The 25,164-nt window shown below is 38.9% G+C and overlaps 1 protein-coding gene across 6 annotated transcripts in view; it reads left to right on the top strand.

Annotated features, from left to right (window-relative positions):
- Positions 1–25,164, top strand: part of Fmr1 (synaptic functional regulator FMR1) — a 143,363-nt gene that overhangs the window by 870 nt on the left and 117,329 nt on the right. For all 6 annotated transcript variants that reach the window (XM_083115480.1, XM_083115483.1, XM_083115482.1 and 3 more), the window contains exon 2: positions 4,750–4,802. In XM_083115480.1, the coding sequence (XP_082971606.1) occupies positions 4,750–4,802 (53 nt within the window). The remainder of the gene's footprint in view (positions 1–4,749; positions 4,803–25,164) is intronic.

The raw sequence follows: 25,164 nt of genomic DNA, 5'->3' as shown, positions 1-25,164 counted from the left end.
CAGACTTTTTTTTTTCATGGTTAGATTTCTATTTATGCATGTTAACACCAACTTCAGTGTCTTAGTGATTACTTACTGCCGTTTTTCTGGAGAACAGCAATGTTTTTTCCCTTCCGGAAACCCTATATGATAATTTATATGTGAGCAGCTATTTGTCACCTTGTGTACAGACTGCTGCTGCCATCTAGGTATTACATTCCTAAATGCTTTTGTTGTTAGGTTAGGCAGGTCAGGTTTAGGGCTATTAGCATTTTAATTATTTCTGTAAATCTTCCCAACACCTGATCATGTAATTTCTGGTCTTCTGCACTTTCTGCTATTTTAATTACGTCGTAACAGTAGTCGTCACACCCATTTTTAATTTAAATGAACTTCGTAACAGTAACTTAAGTAATATTGCCAATGAGAGAGATTTTCTTTTAAGTCCAGTTCATTTCATGCACAGTTAGGCTAATCTGAACTGGATCGACAGTTTAAAGTGGGATCCAAACCACTATGTGCCTCCACTGGGTATTCAACCCAGAACCTTTTGGTTACAAGGAGACAATGTTGCAAATGCAGGCAATGTATGTAATAGAATATTAAAAAAATACAATGTTAGTGGTATGATTCAGGTAATTACTTTTGCAGGTGAAAATAGCCCCATAAGCTGTTCTTGCCACCTAGTGAAAATAGCCCCATATGCTGTTCTCACTGCCTGGTTGAAATAGCCCCATATGCTGTTCTCACTGCCTGGTTGAAATAGTCACAGCCATAGAAATAGTGGAATATTTCCAACATTTGATAAGGTATGACTTAAGATGACTGGACCCCTCTCCGATTTTCTTCATATTTGTTATACTAATTGAGGCCTGCTAATGACGAATCTGAAGTTAAAATTTGTCGGAAACGTATAGAAATTGCAAAATAATTGCGAACCATTGGCGCTAGCTCCACGAGCCATTGACGTGTGGTTAGGTTAGGCAAACATAGTTAAAATTTGGTGTCGTGGTTGTATCAGGAATATATATATTTCCTTGTGAAACAAAAAAATTCGTGAAAATCGACTGTTTCCATTCCGAAAACTAACGCCTTATTTTCGCTTATTTTGCAATTTCTAGACTCCTCAATTAGTGAGTATGGCAAATACGAAGAAAATCTGAGATGGTCATCTTAAGTCTTTCCTTTGATAGAAGCATGATGTTGCATCAACCACAAAGCCTTTTTGAAGCCTTGCTTGAAAATTAGTCACAACACTGTGAGATGACTATAAACCAACAACGGCAGCTTGCTGCAAAGCAGGCACTTGCTTCAGCTGTAATATAATATAATAATACTTACTAATTAGTTTTTCCAAGCTTTGTACTTAGTTCCACAAGGCCGGTATAATCCTGTATGGGACTTGTTTATTATTTTCCATGTGTGTTTGTTCCTTCATCTATTTCATCTTATCACCATTCACTTCATCTATTTAGTATTATCACCATTCATCCTCCTCATCTTTGCAATTAGCCAAAAGTGGCAGAAACCCAATATAAAATAAATCAAAATTGCATGATACCTACATGAGCATTGATGAATTTCTTGCAAAAATATTTTCCTCACACAAAGGTTAATTGTTCCAAAGATGATATGTTTCTGGAGCAGGAGAACACACATTAACATTTATGTTGGATGTGGTAAACATGGTTTAAGTATTACTTACATGACGTTTCATGTTCCCGCATTGCACAAATGGATGATTCGCCTATGGTACGCTGTCTGGAGTGGAGATGGTAGCACATCACTTCTTTGTTAGTACCCAGGTGACGGTAGTTGCGCACTAACCAGAAATCTCGTCCTTCCAAAAATCCCTCATATGACCTCCCTCCACCCACCCATGCAAAGAAAAGGAACTACACCACACTGAGCAACACAATACACCCCAACGCCACCTGACAACAGGAAGCAGTAAGCACAGCAGACAACACAAGCCAAGAAACACACACTAGCACCACCAAGCGGGAGAAAATGCAACTACCACTGCATGTTAGCCAGCAAAGAAGTGACAATCTGCCATTTTTGCTCGAGATGCCGTACCCTTAGTGAATGAAGGCAATGAACCTTCGAAATTAATATGGAAAAACTATCCAATGTACAAAGTGGAAACCCCAAACCTCATGTACGTAATATATTAATGTAATTATGAACTTTGGAATATACTCTAAAAAGTAGTTTTTCGCACAAGATTGTAAAATTTGCTCTGTATGGAAATTTTTGCTATTTCATCACTAGCACTTAATCTTAACTGAAATCACTTTTGCATTGTATATAATAAGATAAACCAATTAATTTGAGAGAGGCTAAGGGTTACTACCTACAGTTACACCAAGCAAGAGGAATGGTGGAAAATCTTGTTCAAACCTTTTTGTGTAGCAAGAATGTTAAAATTATAACATGTAGGGTGAAATGTGGTGTACCCTAACTGTTAAGCTTGGTGGAAAACGTATGTAAAATAAATGTGGTAATGGCAGTGCGTTAAGGTATTATATTTTATTGAAATGCTGAGGGATTCAGAAAATTGATTGTATGGTTTTGTCGTATGTTATTAAATGTCATTATCCACAAACTCACATTATTTACATGAACAAAATTCTGTGAATGTCTGTACGCATATACTGAAGAGCTCTGCAGATCACAAACTAAACAAAATTGTGGTGTAACAGTCCTTTATGAATCTATGCCTGTCAGGTGGCTATTCATTGGTGACAACAATGGCTGCTTGCTGCAAAGCAGATGCTTCCTTGAGCTACTTGTCAATTCAGAATTTCTCCAGAAGATAATACCTTCTAATTATAGTTTATCCAAGCTTTGTGCTTAGTTTCACAATTGTTCTAAAACTGAAGCTTTCAAGGCCATTACCAACCAATTGTGTGGTGTCACTTCCACGAACACACATCCCAAGGGTGGGGTAGAGACTAATAGGTCCCTCACATAAATTATGCCTCCTATGTAGGTTGCCTTTATGATTTTATGAACATAACTAATACAGAAACATTAGCAATGCCTTAATGCTAAGTGGAGGCAATAACTGACACATTGGAAACTCTGTACACAGCAGAAGATATGTGCAAATTTCAATATGCTCCATGTGAAGCAGAAATATCATTTGGCCAAAAGTGATTTATTTTGAACAACGCTACATGTTGAGTGTACCTAAGGGCACACAACTTGGTTATTAGCAAGTTTAAATCACTGCATAATAGTTTCAGTTTATTTAATAAAAAAAATCTTTTAAAACCTGGAGAAAGCCAGTCAGTTCTTTGTACCATGATGAGTGGGAACCCTATAGTTACTGACTGCATCTTTCAGGGCAATACACATGCTTCCCAGCAAACAACCATTTGTTTAGTCATGTATATGTAGTACTGCTATCGTCTGCAGCATTTTGCATGAAAAAGGACTTCTGCTGTAAACCTATTTTCCATCAGCTGTTCCAGGTGTAACCATTGTGACCGTAATCCTGCTTTTGTGTTCTTACATAATTATTACACTGGCCAGGCCTGGTGCTCTTATCACTGCAATCAGTGTGTGAAAGAATTCAGTAGGTTAGGTTTGATTCATAGGCGTAACTCTGAGTATCTTTGGGGGGGGGGTCCAAGTTGATTGATGATAAGCATGCATCATTATACGGACACCCGCCCCCTTTATATGTATACATGTACATTCAATAATAGGATGATAAAAAGTGCCAGAAGGGCAGATAAACACAAGATGAAGGAGACAGTAAACACTTACCACATGAAAAGAAATATGTTGATATTTCGCGGTATTTGCCACTTTATCATCGGAGAAGAAAGAAGTATCACTGTGTAACGTAGTGCAGGATAAAAGAAACGAGGGCTAAATAAAAAGCAAAGAAGAATAAAGGAAACATTCACCAGACAGTGGAAGAGATTCGAATTTTCGCAGACTCTATCTTCAGTGTTAGGAGAAAAGACGGAATCAGAATTTAAGAGACCTGCAGAGTTGCCAGGTCTTCATCGAAGAAGAAGAAGAAAAAAAAAAAAAAGCCCATAAAATATCGCTATTATGAATTTTGCCTCAAGTACCTCTCGTTCCTCTACAGTAACAATCTATTGTTTCTTAGCTGCAGCAAAGAGGACTTATTAATATGAAATCTTCATTTGATTTTCAAATACGCATTATTTATTCTCTGTTTGAGTAGCTGGCCAATCTAGTTTTTACACACCCATGTCCTCGAACCACGTGTTGATAATGCCTGCCGTATGACAGGAGCATTGTCGTGCTGAAACAGGTATGGGCCAAAACCAAATTGTTCCCACAATGTCGGTAGCGCAGAATTATCCAGAATGTTTTGGTACGCATCAGCATTAAACAAAACTAAAAAAAAGAGGTCCAAGACCAAACCATGAAAAGCAGGACCATGCCATGATGCCACCTCTGCCTAATTTCACTGTGGGTACGATACACTCCTGTAACATTTTTCATGCCTTTGTATCCTATCCCTTCCAGACATGGCTGCTTGTGAAATCAACTTTCATAACACAGTATGTCACAAAATGATAATTGGTGTGACTGATTACTTTCTCCAACCCCTAGAATTACTTCTTCACTCATTTCTAATATTTCAAATGCCCCAATTGTGTGAAAATCAATAAACAGTTGCCTTTTGGACTGTATTTGGAAGTATTTTATGTCTTATACTCTTGTTTTCTACGTATGTTAAACCAAGACTATAGTACTTCAATGTTATATTTCTCTTTCTAGGCATATGTTACAGATGTGTTTGATGAGGATGTGTCTGTGGCTTTTGAGAATGAGTAAGTACCATTTTTGTGAAGTCTATATACTCTTGTAGTTATTGAAAATTGCAAAACTGTGTTGTTGTTTTTTAAATGATAGAAGCCATTAAAGTATTTGTGTTCTGCAAATTCTTGGCATGCCCGTGTGTTCATATGTATGCTGCATATGTTTGAGGTTGCCTCCGATACAGGGTCCATGGTTTATGTGACTAATGCTGCCGTGGGGAAAAATCCTTCTGGTAATGAACCTGGTGTTCATATTTATCTTAATCTGAGGTTGAGACAGGTTTAGAAGTTGTGGCATATACCCATTGAAAGTAAATTATGACCAGTTAGGATTTTTATGCGGTTACAATTGACGTATTTAGTTGCAGATGATGCTGTCAAATTATACTAAAATGAGATAAGAATATAGAATATTCTTTTTTACATTTTTGTTTCCATGCCATTTTATTTTTGTTTGTACGAGGGGAGTCTGGAAAGTTCTCGACCTTGCCCATATATAGGGATGCGATCAGCAAGATTTTACTAAGTTGGTATAAATGTCAAAGCATATGTGTAAAATTGCAAGTAATTCTATCTAATAGTTTTAGCCTAACATCTGATGGTTTAATTCGTATTTATCATGGTACACTGGCTTTTAGATATTTTTTTTATTATTATTATTTTTTTCGATTTCTGCTGCTGTCATGTAGGTCATGTGTGTGGCATAAGAGAATTTCATAGTTAGGTTATGCCAGTCAGGTTTAGGGTTCTTAGTATTCAATCAACGTGTCTTAAATGTGTAACGGATGTCTTGCTCGTCGTAAGAAAGGAACACAAATCGAACCCAAGGAATCTCACAACCAAAGTCACCCAATTACAAAATGTACTTGCAGAAGGATTTTTTGTTAGATTGCATAAACAATTTTCTACCATTGCAACGTGTCTTTCCTGGTTCTTAACCTGCCAATTATACCATAACAGTAATATGTACTTGCAATTTGATAAATAATAGCATTAACTTTTTTACAATATATAATAAGAGATTAATTTTTGGTTGGTTGTAATGTCAGCTATTTCGTTTCATAAAAATACATTCATCCAACGATCTACTTTATAATCAGGGAACAGATTTATATGTAGTAAAAATGTGCTAAATATGTAAATACATAATACAAATTAGGTGTGTATTTCAAATGGGACATGTAGTTATTGCATGAATATGGAGTAACTATATGTTGAGAAATGTTCTGAAATATGGAAGTAATATGCAAAATTAACTAAAATATGGAAAATAGAAACTGCATTTTTCGAGTCTACATTCCATGATGCACAAAGATAATACAAAATATATCTTATTTCTACTTCACACATAAATCTGTGCTGGCCCCCATGGCAGAGTGGTTAGCACATTGTGCTACAATGCCAGGGGTCCCGGCTTGAAATCCTGGCCTGGCATGGATGTTTGTGAATGTCCACCCGTCAATTTCATCATGTCATCACTCATCCCCATCTTTGCAGATTAGACAAAAGTAGCACAAAAAACGAAGTAAAATAAAGCAAATCAATCGATCAATCAATGCTTGAATATGTATTTACATTTAAATCCGTTCCATGTTTATAATCATGAGAGAATTGCCCATTACAAAGGGTACCCTATTTCAGTACTAACATAATTTGTTGCATAAAAGAATTTTGTGTTAATTAAGAACATGAGTTATTAAAATAAACCGAATCTTCCTTAATTAGATGCTGAAGGTGCAATGGTATGATGACTGTAATTTTATAGAAGCGAGAAGGGGTAATTTTATTTGTAAATTTGGCACGACATTTAAAATTTGCAAGGATTATTGCCTGTTATATTTCACTTCCTTGTTCGTATTCGTAATAATCATATGTGCAAACAGTTCATAATGTGCAGAAACATCGTGGGACAAGATGCAATTTCATTTCGAGTATATTTTATGATAGTTCACTGCAGCACTTTTATCAAAACTAGTAATGGCAATGTTTAATTTATTGCGTTCGTTACAATTAGCACATGCACTCAAATTCTTATAGTTCTTATTTAACAAGTAGGAAGGATTTTATACGCTTTTGTTGTATTATGAAAACAGCAGTTGCGCAAATGTCGTAGTGTGCACGCCTGGTAATGCAATGGATGCAGTTTTATCAGTTACGGAATATTATGTTAATTTCCTTGTAAGTCTCACCTCGCCAACAAGCATTCGACGATAATAGATGTGAGTTTCCACAGCACTGGATAATTGTCAAGCATAACTTTTGTTATAGTGTATAAGTGATGTTTTAGAATCCCTCAAAACAGCTAATCGACGGCGAGGATGGAATATGCTCCACAGTGAAAGAATGTGACAATCATATCTATTGGTTCGTACTTCTGCAGTGTTTCCCAAACTATCTGAGAAGGTCAATGATGTACACATACAAATTAATTGAAGGTCCATGTCCAAGCTGGAGACACACTTCGCAGCACCAACATGCAAACAAATCAATGGAAGGTCCGTGTCTAAGCTGGACATCTCAAGGCAAGATTGCTGGTTGCATGATTAGACAGCTGTAGGTTTATTGACTGCATCGTTATGAAACTGGTAGTCGATCAAGGCAATGAGCAGTCAAGGTTACCTCTGCTAGAAGGCATTGTGAGATTGTTCATGCCCTCTATTGACAGCCTCGAGTAACAAATAGTAATTGAAGGTTGAAAGGCACAATTTAGAGGGAAATACTGGTATGGATTTGTAACGAGAAATATAGCGGTGATGATGATCAGAAAAGTTATTTAAACTTGGGACAAATTTATTTACGTAAATCATGGACATTAATTACAAATGCACTCGTTAGGTGGGCCAGATCTAGGGCTTTTAGCATTACCGTAAATGCTTGTAACTTCTTATCATGTTGGTGCTGGTATGAAGTAGAACAGCCTTTCGAGCCTCGTGTAGGCAGTAGTGTGTGGAATGCCTTGTGGAAGGGAAAGGGGGGATATGTGTGGAAGGTACCTTTTACATCATTTTACCCCGATAAATAGCAAAGAGCAATAATTACTTTCAGAAAGATTCAAATTTACTTTCACAACCATTTCCACACTATTCTGTGATACTTTCTCTTTCTTCTGTCAATGGGAAGCACAGATGCTTGTGTAAAGTACTTTTCATGTCTTCCCCCCCCCCCCCCAAGAAATTGCACTTTTCGGAACTCCAAACAGTGTTAATTAATTTCAAGGTGGTTCAAATTTCCTGTAACAATCATCACTACAATTCTGCAAAACTTCATCTTTCTCCTATGAAACTTTGAAAGAAATCATTAAACAGAACCATTACCAATAATTTCTTAAAATGGATAAATTAATTGTGTTTTTATTTAGGGGACACCTTCTGAAAGTCTCACGAGTTATGTTCACTGACCATTCCACAAGTTTTGTTGTGAACTTGAGGTTCATATATGGCGCCTCTTAAGTCTAGTTTTGTGCTATGTGAAGTTTGTTCTTGCAAGGGACGCACAGACCAGGAGGCCGGTTTGTTCAGTTCAAATCAGCTGCTACTTGCAGACAATGCATGTGCCTGTTGGCTTCAAACTGCACTTATTCGGAAAATACAACTTAATTTGAACAAAGAAGATATGAAGCAACATGCACATGTTGAGTGTGCCTTAACTGTTCTTGAGAATTTCTGTTGGTTTTTGGCTCTTGACCATCATTCATTTCGCACACTGCAATTTCCAAGACAAGTCAGTTGGTGGGCGAATACATATCATCCAGCAGGTTATGGTCAGTGCAATCCAGCATGAACATCAGTGAGGCATGGGTATTCCAAACAGTGTGATAATGGCCTGTAAGCTGTACGAGTGTAAACACGAGAGCAGCAGGAAGGAACATATGCCAGGTTTTGGGCAATGATTTGGTGAATGAGTGGACAGCGCAAATGGTGGTTTAGAAAATAGAATTCTTGAAGGTTGATGAGGCCAGATGACAGCACGATACGGACCATAGAAAGCTAGTGGTGCTATCTTCCGATGGACATGTTCGTGATACTGGGAATGACATAATTTGCATCGAAAGTACAGCGTGTTATTATCCATTTTCTTCACCTACCTGCGTGGAATAACACCCATCGATATTCATCTTAAATTGACTTGAGAGTGCTGTGGTGGTGTCCGATAGTTCAAGGAATGTTGTAATCCATTTTCTTCACCTACCTGTGTGGAGTAATGCCCATCGATATTCATCTTAAATTGACCGAGACGTGCTGTGGTGGTGTCCGATAGTTCAAGGAATGTTGTTATCCATTTTCTTCACCTACCTGTTTGTAGTAACGCCCATCGATATTCATCTTAAATTGACAGACGTGCTGTGGTGGTGTCGTGGACATGAGCAATGTGCGTTCGTGGGTCCGATAGTTCAAGGAATGTCAAACATCGTTTGAAAACAAAGCAAAGGAGCCTCACTCACGAACCAGCCGCCAGTTACGCCATTGCTGAGAAAAGGGATGTTTTGGGACAGGGAAGGCGTTATACTCTTGCATTGCTATCCTAAGGGTACCACAATGATGAAACTGATTTGAGGACCAAGTTGTTTCCAGCATTGCTAAAGAAACTGCCTGAAATGGCTGCAGTTGTGGTCTTTCATCAGGACAACGAACCTCCTCATCGGGCGACCATTGTCCAGACGCTCTTCATGGAAAACAAATTTGAAGTGAATCACATACTCCATCCATACTCACCATATTCACCAATTTTTGGCTCTTTTCAACGCTCAAGGACAGTCTCCGTGGTCGCACATTTTACAGCCTTTCCCCTCTTGCATCAGCGATTATTCAGTATACAAAACTGACTTTTAAAAAAGTGTTTGCAGAGGTGCTATTGTGATGTCAGCGTTGTGGAAAATGTGTACGTCTAGACTGTGATTATGTTTAGAAATGACGTCAGTTTTCAGCTTTCTGGGGTGAATATATTTTTCAAAATAAATTAGGAGACATTAGAACTTGAATCCACCTCGTGCAGTCAATTATTGGCAGAAAGGAAAGGAAGTTTCTGTGGATCTTGAGAACTTTTGTTAGAGTGAATATGTTGAAATTTGTGGAAATACTGATAAGGATTGGTGTAGGCTGGGAAGAGAGAAGACTTAAGCAATTTGTATATAAAAAATGAAAAGAATTGTGGTTTATGGAGCATTGTATGGTGCAGAAACCTCGATCCAATGAAGAAGTGAGGAAAAGCATTTAGAAGCTATAGAAATGTGTCTATGGCAAATGGTGCATGTGAAAGGAACAAAGTTAAAGAGAACTTAGTTGGAAAGGGTTGGTGAAAGAAAGAAGAGTGAGCAATGCCAGAAGTGATCAAGAAAGAAATGATGCAGTGTGCTGGAGGACAAGGTGGAAGTGGCACCTTGCAGCAGAGTACAGCTGGATTCAGAAACAAATGTGGGCGATGTCCCCTCTTGTCTTCAGGAGCTATGGAGGGAATTGCAGGATATCAGTTCCGAGCTGGTCATTTTCCAAGAAGACATGGAAAATATCGAATCACAATTAACTTGTAGGAAGAGGAGTTAGATAAACTGCAACAACACAGAGGGAGTGCTTGCTGCTGCAGAGGTTACTCTCGATGTATTCTCCATGTAACTTACAGTTCATGTTTCTTCCGATTTCGTGAGCTGATGCCATCGCCTGGGAGCACCCAGAAAGAGAAGGTCAGCGACTGATGTCAGTGAAGGTCATTGAACTTTAATAATAAAATTCATCTGTAAGCATCATGATACTGTATGAAGAGCAAAGAAGATCTTCAAGGAAAGCCAGTAACTGCTTACGCAGTCTGTAACTCCAAAGAGCCAGAGGTATCTCCAAGATGCCAAGGTAACATTCGGTAACGACTGCTGCGCGATTGATGGAGAAAGTAACTTGGCAGGAAAGATAGACTGGAAAGAATTGGCAAGGGGAAAATTGTTTGGTGAAGAAGAAGATAGCAGATTAAGTTGATTCTACGCTGAGTTGAAATGTAAGGTGCAAGATTGGAAAGTACAGGTTGGTGTGAAAAACTTGCCTAGTAATGCAGAAAACTATTAATGAAATAAAATTTATTTGCATGATTAAGGTTCATAACAATACTACATTTTATTTCTATTTTCTATTCATTTTGGTTTGTTATGGGAGCCACAAGCAGATCATTGGCTGGTCTCTTACTCATACCTGCCTGGTCATCAAGCCAAGTTCTCCTCCTCCCTCAGTCAAGGAGTCAACAAATAGCACCTGTTGCCTGTGTTTTGTGTCACTAAAACCTCGAAACCCCCAAAGGTAGCTTGTCGATAGGAATGTTTCATTCCTGCTTTGCCTAGACTGCACTGTCACAAGCCTGGCAATCACTGTTGCCAATGCAGCTATTTGATATGTTCAATACAGCGCTCCTCCTGCTGCTGAGCACAGAACAGATATCCGCAAAAAATGTTCAAAGCCAAAACAACCAACCTGGTAAACATTATTTTCTTAATGTCCAATTTGTTTAGTAAATTGGAAATTTGTTTATTAACACAAAACCAAGAAATTTTACCTGTATTTGCTTCTCAACATCCTCTATAAATATTGCTACCTAGGAAGACCTATCGTGCACCTGACTTTGAAACGGAGCTGGTGCCATTTAAGCGTGCTTGCAGAATAAAAAAAAAATAAAAACTCTTGAACTAATGGACATTTTCACTAATTCTTCTACACCAATTTTAAAAACTACACCCTGAAAAAATTACCCATTCAAGTTCTGGCGTTTCTCTGCGTTCAGTTTAAGGCAAAAATGAGACTTCCAAAGTTGCGATTCTAGCGTTTTAGCTAGCTAGCAGCAGTTTTACAAATCTGTACAGATTTAAATAATGGAAGAAGGAGCAATCGTGTAAGGGAAAGTTATGCTTTGTAATGATCATTATTATTCTGTTAAATATCCATGCTACCCATGTGCAAGATAAATTAAAGGGTTCTGCTGTATGCATGTTTTCATCAAGTCATTCGAACAATATTGCTTATAAAATTGGTTACTGACCATATGTTCAAAAAAAAATTAAACTTGTATTTACATTTAGTGCAAAATCAGAATGACAAAAGAATGGCTTGCGTTTCATTTAATTCTGCGCAAATTATAATAAAATATTTTTTTTGCAGATAAGAGAAAATATGCTGAGATTACATCAGTTTCACAATACATTTCAATGCTTAGTATATGTATGGTCCGAAATTTCTAGGGTGACCACATTTACTACAAACAGAAACTTTTAACTATTACAAGGAAATATTGTGTCTAACATTATATCACATACTAAAATGGTACTATATATATTGAATTTTGTACTGCGAAATAGCCACCTTCTCTTTACGCCGTACCCATTAATCTGTTGGTGCACAACCTCATCACTATGGATCCTAATTATATCGAGACGAGATGTGTCAGTCTTGGTCTCATTCTCATTGAGAGAAAAATACCTGTCTAGTGTTCATTTATAAATGTCTCGTTGACTGTTTCATCTCTATTTATAATCAGCAGTCCCCTTGTAGTCTCTGTTTCGGAGGGCAATGTAGAATTAACAATGTATGCAATTAACAATGTTCCAACTTTTACAGTGCATAGAGATTATAAAGACAAAAAAGAAGAAAAAGAATTCTTAATGATTTTTTTCCCCTCCTCGTTTCAATGCTACCAGGCTTCGAAAACTGAACATTATCCTGATTATGAGTGCAACACAAATTGCAGATTCAGAATTACCATGAATGAACTGGTGTTGTAATTATTATACACAAAATTTATGATTTATTTGAGGAAGTTGCATGTTCCAGGTTTGACCACTCTGGTTTGACTCTTGACCAGGGCATGACGGTTCCTTTGTGAATGTCCTTTCATTGAAGTAGGAATTGTTAAGGGGGAAAGGGGGGATGCTTCTATAGTTAACGTTTGTGTTGCTCAGGAGACCAGACATTTCCAGTCTCATCTCATAAAAGGAGACTGGACAAGCAAATGATTTTCAAACTAGGTGGGACAAACCAACGTTTCGTCTTGTCTTGAGAACAGGTTGGGTGATACTGGTAGTGGAGGGCAGGGTTCTCCTACACCACAACTTCGAATACTGCTTGTAGTCATTCATCTTCATTGCCGCGATTGTCCCAAAATGGCAAGAAATGTGATGTTAAAGATGCATACTAAATTAACGATGCATTCTCATTGGTTGTGATTAGACAAAGTGATGGAAAAGTGACTTAAAAGTATAATAAATACATAAATTTGCAATATATACCTATATGAACTGAAGAAAACTGTTGTTTATTGCAGGAAATTTAAAAACTTCGTATACTTTTTTTTTCCTTTTCCCATATCACCTCTTACATTGAAGACATTGACGTGTAAACTCAAGTGTTCTAAACTTACAAGGCTCATTCAATATATAACCGGAAATATGTTGTAAGAAATATTTATTACAAGCACCAAAAAGAACTATGGTACTATGTTTCGACATAGTCCCCCCAGTTCAATGCAACTACGTCAGCTCTTGAGAAGGGCACTGATTCCACAGGGAAAAAAATATTTTGGACACATGTGCAACCACTCATGCACCGCTGACTGGACTTCGTCGTCATTCTGGAAGCTCGATCCATTTAGTGCATCTTTCAGTGGGCCAAAGGTATGGAAATCAGTAGGTGCGATATCAGGCGAATATGGAGGGTGGGGTAAGCACTCAAACTTTAGGTTCTCGATGGTAGACAAGTGACATTGGCAGTGTGTGGTCTCGCATTGCCATGGAATAAAAGGACACCAGACCACGTCATCTCTGCAGAATGGCTGGTTTCAGTTTTTCACACAAAATGTTGGAGTAGGTGGTACTGTTTACATTATGACCTCTGGGCATGTAATGTTCAAGAATTGACCCCTTGAGGTCCCAAAACAAAGTTAACATGACCTTTCCGGCATGCACACCTTCTTCAGTCTGGGGGATGAAGGATGTCGCCATTCCATTGTTGTCCTCTTACGTTCTGGTTCATAGAAATGAAACCAACTTTATCTCCATTGACAATACAAGGAAGAAATGCTTCACATTCAGCTTCATAACGGTGTAAAAGCTTCCTGCACACATCAACACATCTCTACTTCATTTCCGGTGTCAAACGTTTTGGAACCCACCTCGCACACACATTTCTGAACATCAGTATGTCATGACCGATATGGTGGGCTGATCCTACACTTATTTCCATGTGGGAAGCAATTTTACGGACAGTAATATGCTGTTCTCCCGTATCAAGTCCTCCATTTGAGCAATGTGGCTTTCCATGACTACAGTGACAGAGCAACCTGGACGCAGAGAGTCTTCAACACTGGTTATGCTCTGTTTGAACTTCTCAGCCCACTTGTACACTTGTGATAGACTCATACAGTTGTGACCGTACTGAACTGTCATGCGGCGATGAATTTCTATCTGTTTCACACCTTCACTCAACAAAAATCTCATCACACTTCGCTGCTCCAAGTTGGAGCACTCCTGTAAGGATGCTGCCATCTTGTATAACTGTTTTCCAGTGTTTCGTGCGCAAGGCAGGCACGGTTGTATTTTAGATTTTTTATACTACTTTTCCGGTTATTGAATGCACCTTGTATTTTAAAATTTGCGAAGAAAATAATTGTAATTTCAGAAAAGGTATTTTAGTAACAATAATTTCTTGCCAGTCAGATCCTTTTTATATGGCAGTGAACAAGGTTGTTCACGTGTTCAAACCATTGACTGTTACCAATGTTGTTTTGTCAGCCTAATGGAAAAACCATCTACAAAGTGGCTGAATTATAGTAAATACTGCTACACTGTTAGGACATAATTAATCTCCAAGACATGGAGGACACATTTTTGCACTGAAAGTTATAAGATATTGGTTTTACACTTGACTTTTTGCTGTCTCTTTAACGGCCCGTGCCAAGTTTAAGGGACGAGCAAAAGCCCTATCTGCATGCATTTCTAAGTGATGACGTCAGACCAACCAGAGGACGTTTCTTAAAGACAGGGCTTTTAGCGGAAGTAAAATTTATACGTTGTGCCTCTCAATAACAAGTGTTGAAGGAAGAAGAAGAAAGTTGAATTTTTTAATTGACATACTGCCCCCTCAATAGACCGAAGGGAATGAGAAAATGTAGTATATAGCCGTACATGTCCAAGGTACAGTCATTAGATAACAGGAATTGTATTATAACTTTTTTACAAGGATACATACAGAAATGGTTTTTGCCTTAATTTTCGACAGTCACCCTGCTTTTCAACACACTTGGCCCTCCTGCCCACAAGCTTGCAGATGCCCTCCACAAAAAAAAAAAAAATTGGCATGGCGTGTAGCCATCTTTGCACTGCCTCGATCACCTCGTTGTCATCTGCAAACTTCTGACCCCGCAAATGTTTTTCCAAAGGTCCAAACAATTGAAAATCCGATGGCACCAAGTCGGGACTTGTATCCATAGTATGCACAGCCGTATGGGGCCGGGCGTTGTCGTGGAGCAGCAATACTCCTTTTGAGAGAAGTCCCCGACCTTTTGATCGTATGGCAGGCTTCAACTTGCTTACCAACATGTCACTGTATAGAGAACTATTAACAATTTGACCCTTCTGGAAGTGCACCAATATAGGGTCATTGACATCCCAAAAGATCGTTAGCAGCACTTTCCCAGTGGATGCCTATGTCTTGAATTTTTTCTTGACTAGAGTCGTTGGATGTTTCCACTCAATCGATTGTCTCTTACTCTCTGGTTCATAATGTTGCACCCAGGACTCGTCTCCTGTCACAATTCGATGAAGAAAAGCATCTCCTTCACGAGCATAACGGTCCAAGTGCTCCTGAAAGATTGTCTGCTGCTCACGCTTATGAATACTCGACAGATGCTTTGGTACCCATCGGTTACACACTTTCCTAAAGCCAAGGTCATAATGGATGATATTGAATGCAGATCCATGACTCATGTTGAATTCCACGCCAATTTCATCAACAGTGACTCACCTGTTGACACGGATTCGCTGGTCGATCTGCTGTTTCACTGTCTCAGTTCCCACGCAAACTGTTCTCCCACTCCGCTGTTAATCACTCACATTTTGTTTTCCGTTTTTGAATCTTTCCACCCATTCGTACACTCTCCCCTTACTTCAACACTTGTCTCCATACTGAACCTTCATTCTGCTGTGGATTTCAGAAGGTTTCACTCCATCTGACCACAGAAAACGAATAACACTTCGTTGCTCTTCTTTGCTGCAGGTCGACAGCGAAGCGACCATGTTGTATGTACTACTGCGCAGGCGCAAACTGCTTGATCGTCCCGACACCTACGTGGCATATTTCTAAGGAACCATTTTGTGTCCAGTGATACAATTTTTCGTTGTGCATCAATCTCCCTGAAAGTTATAATAAAATTATTGTTATTTAATGACTACCTTGTACAACCGTGCAAAGTTTCTTTGAAATTAGACTGATACTTCGAGTAAAAAATATTATATAAAGTGGCAGTGTTGCCAGCTTTAAGCACGACAAAGACCACCTGTGAGGATATGTAATGCCTGTGCCGCAACTTTGACAAAAAAAACTGTGTTCGGAAATTTTGCATTATTGCCTTTGTCCCTGCTTTTCCCCCTGAACCCTTAAATGTTGGATTTTACCTAAAATGTTGCTTTTTATGCATTGTTACATTTAGAATTTAAATTGTTCCAAAAGATGCAGTCGTGAGGAGTTACAGCCTTTTATCTTTAATTTATTTGATAACAAAAGGGAAACAAAAAGCTTTTGCAAATGGCACTTGTTAATAATAGTAACAGTGGATGTATTGTTTTGTAATTTGAGTGTGTAATACCTTTAGATGTAAACAAATGAGCAAAAAAAGACAGAACTGAAATGTAGTGTATAGTTTTCATGAAGTGGCAAGTTAATTGCTACCATGTGCTAACACATGGTGTGGGCAAAGTTCAATAATCGGGCCTTTGCCTCCCCCTCCCCCTGTTGAATCCTTAATTGTTGGATGTTGCCCTTTACTCATTGCTTGTAGAATTTAATTTTTTCAAAAAAAAAATACAGTAGTTTATCTGTTATAGGCACTTTTAGAAATCTACCCCATTATACAGTGGTAACGAAGGGAAATACAGGACTTTTTCAAACTTCGCTCGTTAATAGTATGTCATACCTCCATACGCATACTAAAGATCAAAAAAGACCATACTGAAATATCATGTACGATTTTCAAGAAATGGCACATTAATTGCTTGCCGTGTGCTACTGGTCGAAATATCGACCATCCATCCTGAACGTGTATTCATGTGGCTCTTACGATGCAGCAGATATTGGATAAATGTAAAAAATGGAACGACACTAAAAATGTGTAAGGGGTTGTTGATTTAATCAAAGTAAATTACAATGAACATTGGAAGCTGTCGTATATGCACACGTGTTACACATACCTTTAATTGATTCACAAATAGACCACTAATTAACATGTAACAATAGATTTACTATTAAACAGCTTCCATAATGAACACATCCATATTTCAACAAAATCCTAAACAAAAGCATAACGATATTTCACACTTACCAGTGACGATTGAAATTTCTACCAGTCGGATGCTAAAGGTTAAAAGACTGATAGTTTTAGATGAAATATTTTTTCTTGTTGTGAAGAAATATGTTCACATGAGTATTGAATTTCGTTCATTAACACTTAAGAGAGTACTTAACCTTTTGTTTACTGAGCCCATTTTGCCAGGTAAGTACGCTGAAACCGGGCCAATTTTTAGCAAAATGCAGAGTTTCATTTAGATGACTGTAGCTCGGAGGCTAATTGCCCTAGACGGACGAATGAAGTACCGTTATACACGGAATGAACCATAGATTCGGACTATATAAAATGTATGCACATTGAGTGTATATATGGATGCGGGGTTGGGGGAGGAACTGGAAAATTTCAAAATTTCTGAAGAAAAATGCACTTTTCTCTCCTCCGCCCCTGGACAACAAAGTTCAGGATATTTTCAAAATACACGTGGAAATGATCGCTGGCATTTTTGGAGCAAGAAAATAATTGCACTATTATGATATGAACAATACAACATGACTTGTACCCCCAAAACAATATGTCTGTACGCCACTGAGCCATTCAGCCTAATGCACAGATACCTTGCAACGAGATGGACGAATCAAGTACCGTTATACGTGGAATAAACCATAGAATCGGAGTATATAAAATGTTTGCACATTGGGTTTATAATATGGATGCAGGGGGCGAGGAACCAGGAAATTCCAAAATTTCTGAAGAAAAATGCCCCTCCCTCTCCGACCCTGGACAACAAAGTGCAGGATATTGTCAAAATACATGTGGAAATGATCGCTGGCATGTCTGGAACAAGAAAATAATTGCACTATTATGATATGGACAATACAACACGACTTGTACTCTCAAAACGATATGTCTGTATGCCACCGAGCCATTCAGCCTAATGTGCAGTTACCTTGAAATGACTGTAGGTCCGAAGCTAATTGCCCTAGATGGACGAATCAAGTACAGTTATACGCGAAATAAACCATAGATTTTTGCACATTGAGTTTATAATATGGATGCAGGGGGGGAGGAACCAGAAAATTCCAAAATTTCTGAAGAAAAATGCCCCTCTCCGCCCCTGGGCAACAAAGTACAATACATTGTCAACATAGACATGGAAGTACACATTGAGGTTCAACTGCACTATTGGCACTATTGTAGTGGAACAAAAATTCCTGTCTTTGTTGGGCACAACGCTTTTTTTCTTCAGAGGAAGCTGCCATTTTCCCGCCTTTTTATGGAAGAAGACTACGTGCAAGAGTCCTTGCGGTGCAATATATGTGTTAACAATAATATATAAAAAAACAAATCGTAACTCCAAATAGAAATATCGACATTATGATGCAAAAAGTACGACCTTGTGGAAGTATCTATATATAGAAAGCTGGTAAACAAGTGGTATACCTAGAGGTATCTATTTATAGATAGCTTGTAAACAAAAGGTAACGCTTAAGAGAGTACTTAAACAACATGACAGATGTTGGAAGTGGAGAGACAAAGCGAATAATTCTTTTGTCATTGCAGAATACTTTGTGCAATGTGTACAGTCTAAAAAAAATAGTTGGAATGATTTGACATGAAGGATATATTGGAACAAGATTCCACCTTGCCAAATCAAATGTTCTGACATTTCCAAACAGTCATGAGATGTTTTAAAGTATTATAACTTTGCAGCATCTTTTTAGAATGGAAATAACATTCTTTTTGAGTACAAAAACTTGTTGTGACAAAATAATGTCACTTGAAAACTTGATCAAGGCAGTGGTTAGTCATGCTTAATTGCCCCTTCCTTTTTACCTCAACAATTCAGAGCCGTATTGCTGTACTAAGAACTATACTCCCCCGTTATTAAGTTGAAGGGGTAATGACCGTCTAATAATTCACTATTTTAAATGTTCACGCTGGTTACAGCCAGGGTGTCGTTCTTGCTGATTTCGGGGTAAGAGGAGCAACTATAAATGCTGCTGCACATTGTGCCACACTGGATTGTCTACGAACTGCTCTGCACCTTAAATGCCAACAAAAAGTCTGTGGGAGGTCATTATTCTCCACGATAATGCTCGTCCCCATGTGACGCAAAAGTCAATTCCTGCCATTGGGAAGTTCTCAAGCATCCAGCACACAGTCCAGACCTGTCCCCATCAGACTTTCACCTTTTCGGCCCACTGAAGGAACACCTTGCTGGCAAACACTTCAGCTACGACATTGAAGTTGTGACAGCCGTGCGTCGTTGGTTACGCATCCAACCGAACGATTTCTACCGCATGGGCATTGAAAAATTGGTTTGACGGTGCGACAAATGTATAAATGTAAATGGATGTTATGTGGAAAAGTAGAGTAATGTTCAACCTTCAAAATGTATATTTCAGTTTTTGTGAATACATTTCCATTTGGCTGTAATATATTTACTCTTACTTTTTGATATCCCCTCGTAGTTTAATTACATCTGACTTGTTAAGGAGCCAAGAAATTATCATTCCTGGAACCTCGCCAGACGTGTGCTTAAAGAATTGTATTTATGCAACAAGAGGGTGTGTTGCACAGCATTATGGTGTTTCACAGCACTATGAATTCCTATCACCCTGGGAAAGTCAGGGAAATCAATGTTTGAATTAAGAAATAAATGGAGTTTGAAAATACATCCAAAAACGTATAGAAGTCATGGAATCAAGGTGTTCATAGAGGGGTGATCAGGAATAAGGTTACAAAGCTTGTAAAATTACAGGGAAATGAGTATGTGGGGTGCAAGTGGATGCATGACATTACTGGTCCACAGAATCACAATTCCACACCACAAAATGAGATTAAGTGCTCATGTTGGTCCAACAAAATTTTGCAACAAAATTTCAGAACGATTTGGAGGTAGTTGTTTTTCTCATTTTCATTGGTCTGAAAGTGGTATCTATGCAAACTTGCCTTCCTTTAGGGCAGGGAAAAAGGGGTGGTGCAAGTTCCAGACTGTATATGGGAGGATGGGGTGCATCCAAGTGTACCCAGTGAAATCTTTACAAACAAGCAATGGTTTGACGTGCAGTTTCATGAAGAATGATCACTCCACTGCATAGAGGACCTGACAGTTTCCCTCTTCATGGCCTCCCATAAATGCTGATGTGTGTGGGAGTAGATATTGGCATTAACAGTGCATCCAGAAAACAGTAGCCAGAACATTTCCAGCTGGTGCGATTACTTTGCTGAGGCCAGAGGTTGACCTTGAGCTTGGAGGCTGAGCCCATGTGAGGCCGAGTTGGAGGTTGGAGGCTTTGGCCATGTGAGTCCAGAGGCCGAGTTGGAATTTGAAGGCTGAGCCCAATTTGAAGGCCAGAGGCCAACCTTGAGCTTGGAGGCTGAGGCTGTGTGAGGCCAGAGGCCACCTCTCAGCTTGGAGGCTGAGGCTGTGTGAGGCCGGAGTCAGAGATGAAGTGCGGAATCTGAGGCCATGTGAGACTGGAGGCTGGGGGCCTTGCAAGAAAATCAAATGAACAACTCTCCCTACACAATTGCAGAATCCGATGTGCATTCGCTTACAATGGATTGTACTACTGGAATTATCATGAAGTTGGGACTTTGTGAAACTGTCTGTCCTTCAGAAAGGAAGCCTGCCTTCTAGCAGTTGTTGTTATGAGCCATGCCAGAGGTGGATTTTTCACCTCGAGGGTAGGTTCCATTGCTTTATTTCGCATCTCGCTTGGCTCTCTGATAGGGAGCAGTCTGTTCTTTTTTCTCTGTTTTACTTTCGTCAGATGTTATGCTGAGTGTATTCTGGAAAGAAACTCTGTAACTTCTGGACTATCTACAAACCACCTTCAGAAATTGTACAGTCGTTGTCACGTACCTCCTGAAAAGGAAAGTATGCTCCTGTTCACCACCTCTGTTAGGAAACATGAGGACAGCAGACTATACCTGAGGTGCTTATGTTCTTAGAAAAGGTGAATACGAGGCGCACCCAGAAAGTAAGTTTCCCTATTTTTTAAAAAAAAAAAACCAACACAGTTTCAGGAAACCATTTATTGGCAACAGGTACAGCAAAGGTTCAGCTATTTTTCAACATAGCAACCACCAGAATTGAGACACTTGTCGTATCGTGGTATCAACTTTTGGATCCCACTGTCGTAGAACTCTGCTGCCTGTGAATGGAACCAGCGTGTGACAGACGTCTTCAGCTCTTCGTCGTTGCCAAAATTTTCACCGGAGGACAGGAATTTCTTGAGGTGCAAGAAAACGTTAAAATCGCTGGGAGCCAGATAAGGATTGTAAGGTGGATGATCAAACAACTCCCAGCCAAATTCCGTCAAAACAGCTGCTGTGCGCTGAGCCGTATGTGGACGAGCATTGTCATTGAGGAGCACAACACCTGCAGTAAGCATGCCACGCCTCTTGTTTTGAATGGCACGTCGCAATTTCCTTAGTGTTTCACAGTAATGGTCAGCGTTCACCGTTTCACCTCTGGGGAGGAAGTCAATGAGCAAAATGCCCTTCCTGTCCCAAAACACGGTGCACATCACTTTCGGTACCGACAGCGTCTGTTTGAATTTCTTCTTGACCGGAGATCCACTATGCCGCCAATGCATTGACTGCTGCTTGGTTTCCAGGGTGAAGTGCGAAATCCACGTCTCATCGCCCGTGACGATCCTGTCGAGGAAATCATCGCCGTCATCATGGTACCGTTGCAGGAATGTCAGTGCTGCTCCTGAACGTTTCATTTTGTGTTCGGGTGTCAGGTTTTTCGGCACCCACATGCCACACAATTTTTTGAACAGCAGGCGCTGCGTGACAATCTCATGCAACACAGATCGCAATATCTGCGGAAAAAGGCTACTCAACTCCGTAATCGTGAAGCAACGGTTCTCTACAATGCGCTGCCGCAGATCATTCAGTGATGAGGGACGGACGCCCACTGCGCTCTTCATCATGGACACTTTGACGACCTTCCGAAAACTGCCGACACCAGTGACGCACCATCTGCTTACTCATAATGTTCGGCCCATAGACCTTACAGAGCTGACGATGAATGTCAATTGGCACAATGCTTTGTGCATTCAGGAACTTTATCACCGACCGAACCTCGCATGCGGCGGGAGAAGGAATACGAGCTTCCATTTCGGACCACTGCTGCCTCGCTACTGGCATGCGGCGGGAGAAGGAATACGAGCTTCCACTTCGGACCACTGCTGCCTCACTACTGGCGCCGGGCGGTATCTGTCCGCCTGGCATATGATTGATACGTCTTAGCTCTGCTGCGCATGCGCAATTTACACGGCTCATTATGTTTACTTTCACGAGGAAAAAATAGGGAAACTTACTTTCTGGATGTGCCTCGTATATAGACACGTTCCATATCTCGTATGTTAAATCTAACATGATTATTAATATTTATTAATCATTAGCCCCTTCTCTTAATACACACAAGATTTCCCATAAACTGTAGAGGAAATTTGCCAACTTTTTGCCAGTGCAGACCTTGTTTGAGCGAATGTCGAAAAATATATTTTATGTGATGTAGCCATGCACTACTGATTCATTGTTGCCAATGAATTTTTTTGTGTCAAATAACACACTAAAGACTTATCCAGTTATTGTAATACTAAACTTGTACTGTTAGCAAAAGCTACTTGTTGATATGAAGAATGAATTTCTCACCGGGAATTCCTTGAATTCTGGGAATTATGCATGACTTTTTCTCCGTAGACGTGAAACTTTACCACTTTTATTAGTCCAAATCCCATTGAATTTATATATATTTATTAATGGCCTGAGGCAATTTTTTCACAGTTTAGATTTTATTATTATCGAAGAAGAAAAAAGAAGGAAAGCTGTATGAAAATTAAAACTTATTTTTTCTCAATCCGTTTACTTTGTTAGTATCCTTTGCAGAACAATCTATCTGACAGACGGAATATTATTGCAAGATAAAATATCTTGCTGCCTTGTAATCAAGGGGTCCCAGTTATAATACCTGCTGGAGGAACAGTGGTTCGGATTCCACTTTAAGCTGTAGATCCAGTCCCGATTAGCCTCACTGTGCATAAAGTGGACTTAATCAATCAACCAAAATATCTTGCAAATATATTGAAGTTCATTGGGTAAATTTAAGTTTGAAAATCCTATACAATTAACAATTTTTTGTAGATAAATATATCCCGTAACATTTGTGACTTGTGTGTGTGGATGTGTGTATTACGAGTATGTGAATTGGCAAATGTATACTCTGTACCTTAAATTAAATATTTTAAATGTGTATACCATTAATTGAATTATATTTTTTGGATACATTGTAACGGCACAGACCCTGTATATAGTTAATATATTTGAGTGGGTGGTGAGAGGCTATAATAAGTTACAATAAGTAAGGTACAATCTGGACCCCCCATGGGGAAGTGGTTAGCACAGCACATTAACCCCATTTGAATCCCGGCCTGGATGTGGGTATTCTTTCTTAGTGACTCTTTATCAATTTTTTCATATCATCACTCAACCTCATCTTCGCCATTAGCCAGAAGTGGCAGAAAAGCGAAGTAAAATAAATCAAATCTACACACTTTCTTGATCCGGTCATGAGTGGGGGTGATGTGATCAGCATCACGCCCCTGACCGCCTTTACCCCTCAGGGTTTCCCCCCAGGTACCCATGTTATTCGATGCTGGGTGGGCACCGGGGCCACTTCCACACACACACACACACATATATATATATATATATAGAAATATTAGTCAATTATTAATTAATTAATACCATTAATTAATTTATTTATAAACATATTTAAACAAATTAATTTGCTACATTTATAAACCAGCAAATTAATTCCTTTAATGAATGTAAAGAAATTAGAAGACAGGTGAAAAGTTTTTAATAAGTTTTAGATATTATTTAATTATTGCTTTTTATTAAAAATAATTAAATTTTCATACTTTTTTGGTGTTTTTATAATGGTATAAATCTATTAATGGTCCAGTAGATTAATGGATTACTTGGATATTATAATTAATCAGATTCAAAGGAACTAAATTACACTCATGCGGGTCAGACCACCGAGGAGACTTGAATATTACAAATAATATCAACAATAATTATTATCAACATCATAGTGTTATGATTATGAAGTAGATTATTATATCCCGAGACTTATAAAATTTATAAAGATGCATCATTGGTTGTTTATGCTGACTTCATCAAAGCAATTGCATCAATTTACAGAGTTCCTCAATTGTGATAACACCAAGTGGACAACAGCCCTCCCCCAGCAAATGAGAAAAAGCAACTGAATATATGCTCTTTTAGACTACAGTTTTTTTTGCATATAATTTGACGCTTCCCTGCAAAGCCAAGAAACTCGACCTGTTGCCTTCCTCTCCAAGAGAAAGTCTAACATGCTTCAGTCCATGCTGAAATTTAAATCCGTGGAAGAACAAACAGCAAGAGATTCCCTCTGCGAAACCAGTCTATAATTGGAAGCGGATCAGCAGGGGACCACTTTCCCTTGTTGCCAATCATGTTCAACAGTCTCTCTGCGGAAAGCAGTGTATCTCAGACTCGCAGCTGTAATAAAAGATCACGTGTCTTTGGCTATGAAAAATCCAGTTTCCCAGCATGGTGTAGTGAGAGAACGGAGAATACGTATAAGCAAACAGTAAGAACCTGATTCAAACAGCTTGCAATAATTATATATTGTAAAATGCCAACCTCCATAGCAGAGTGGTTATCAAAGTGTGATATGATCCTCGTGGTCCCGGGTTTGAATCTTGGCCTAGGTATAGGTATACGTATACTACCACTTCGCACCAGCTACACACACACACACACACACCTGTGTGATTCG

Source organism: Lepisma saccharinum, chromosome 30 (assembly GCF_977018435.1).
Source record: "Lepisma saccharinum chromosome 30, izLepSacc3.1, whole genome shotgun sequence".
NCBI classification, from domain to species: domain Eukaryota; kingdom Metazoa; phylum Arthropoda; class Insecta; order Zygentoma; family Lepismatidae; genus Lepisma; species Lepisma saccharinum.
This window is presented reverse-complemented; position numbering and strand designations above follow the sequence as displayed.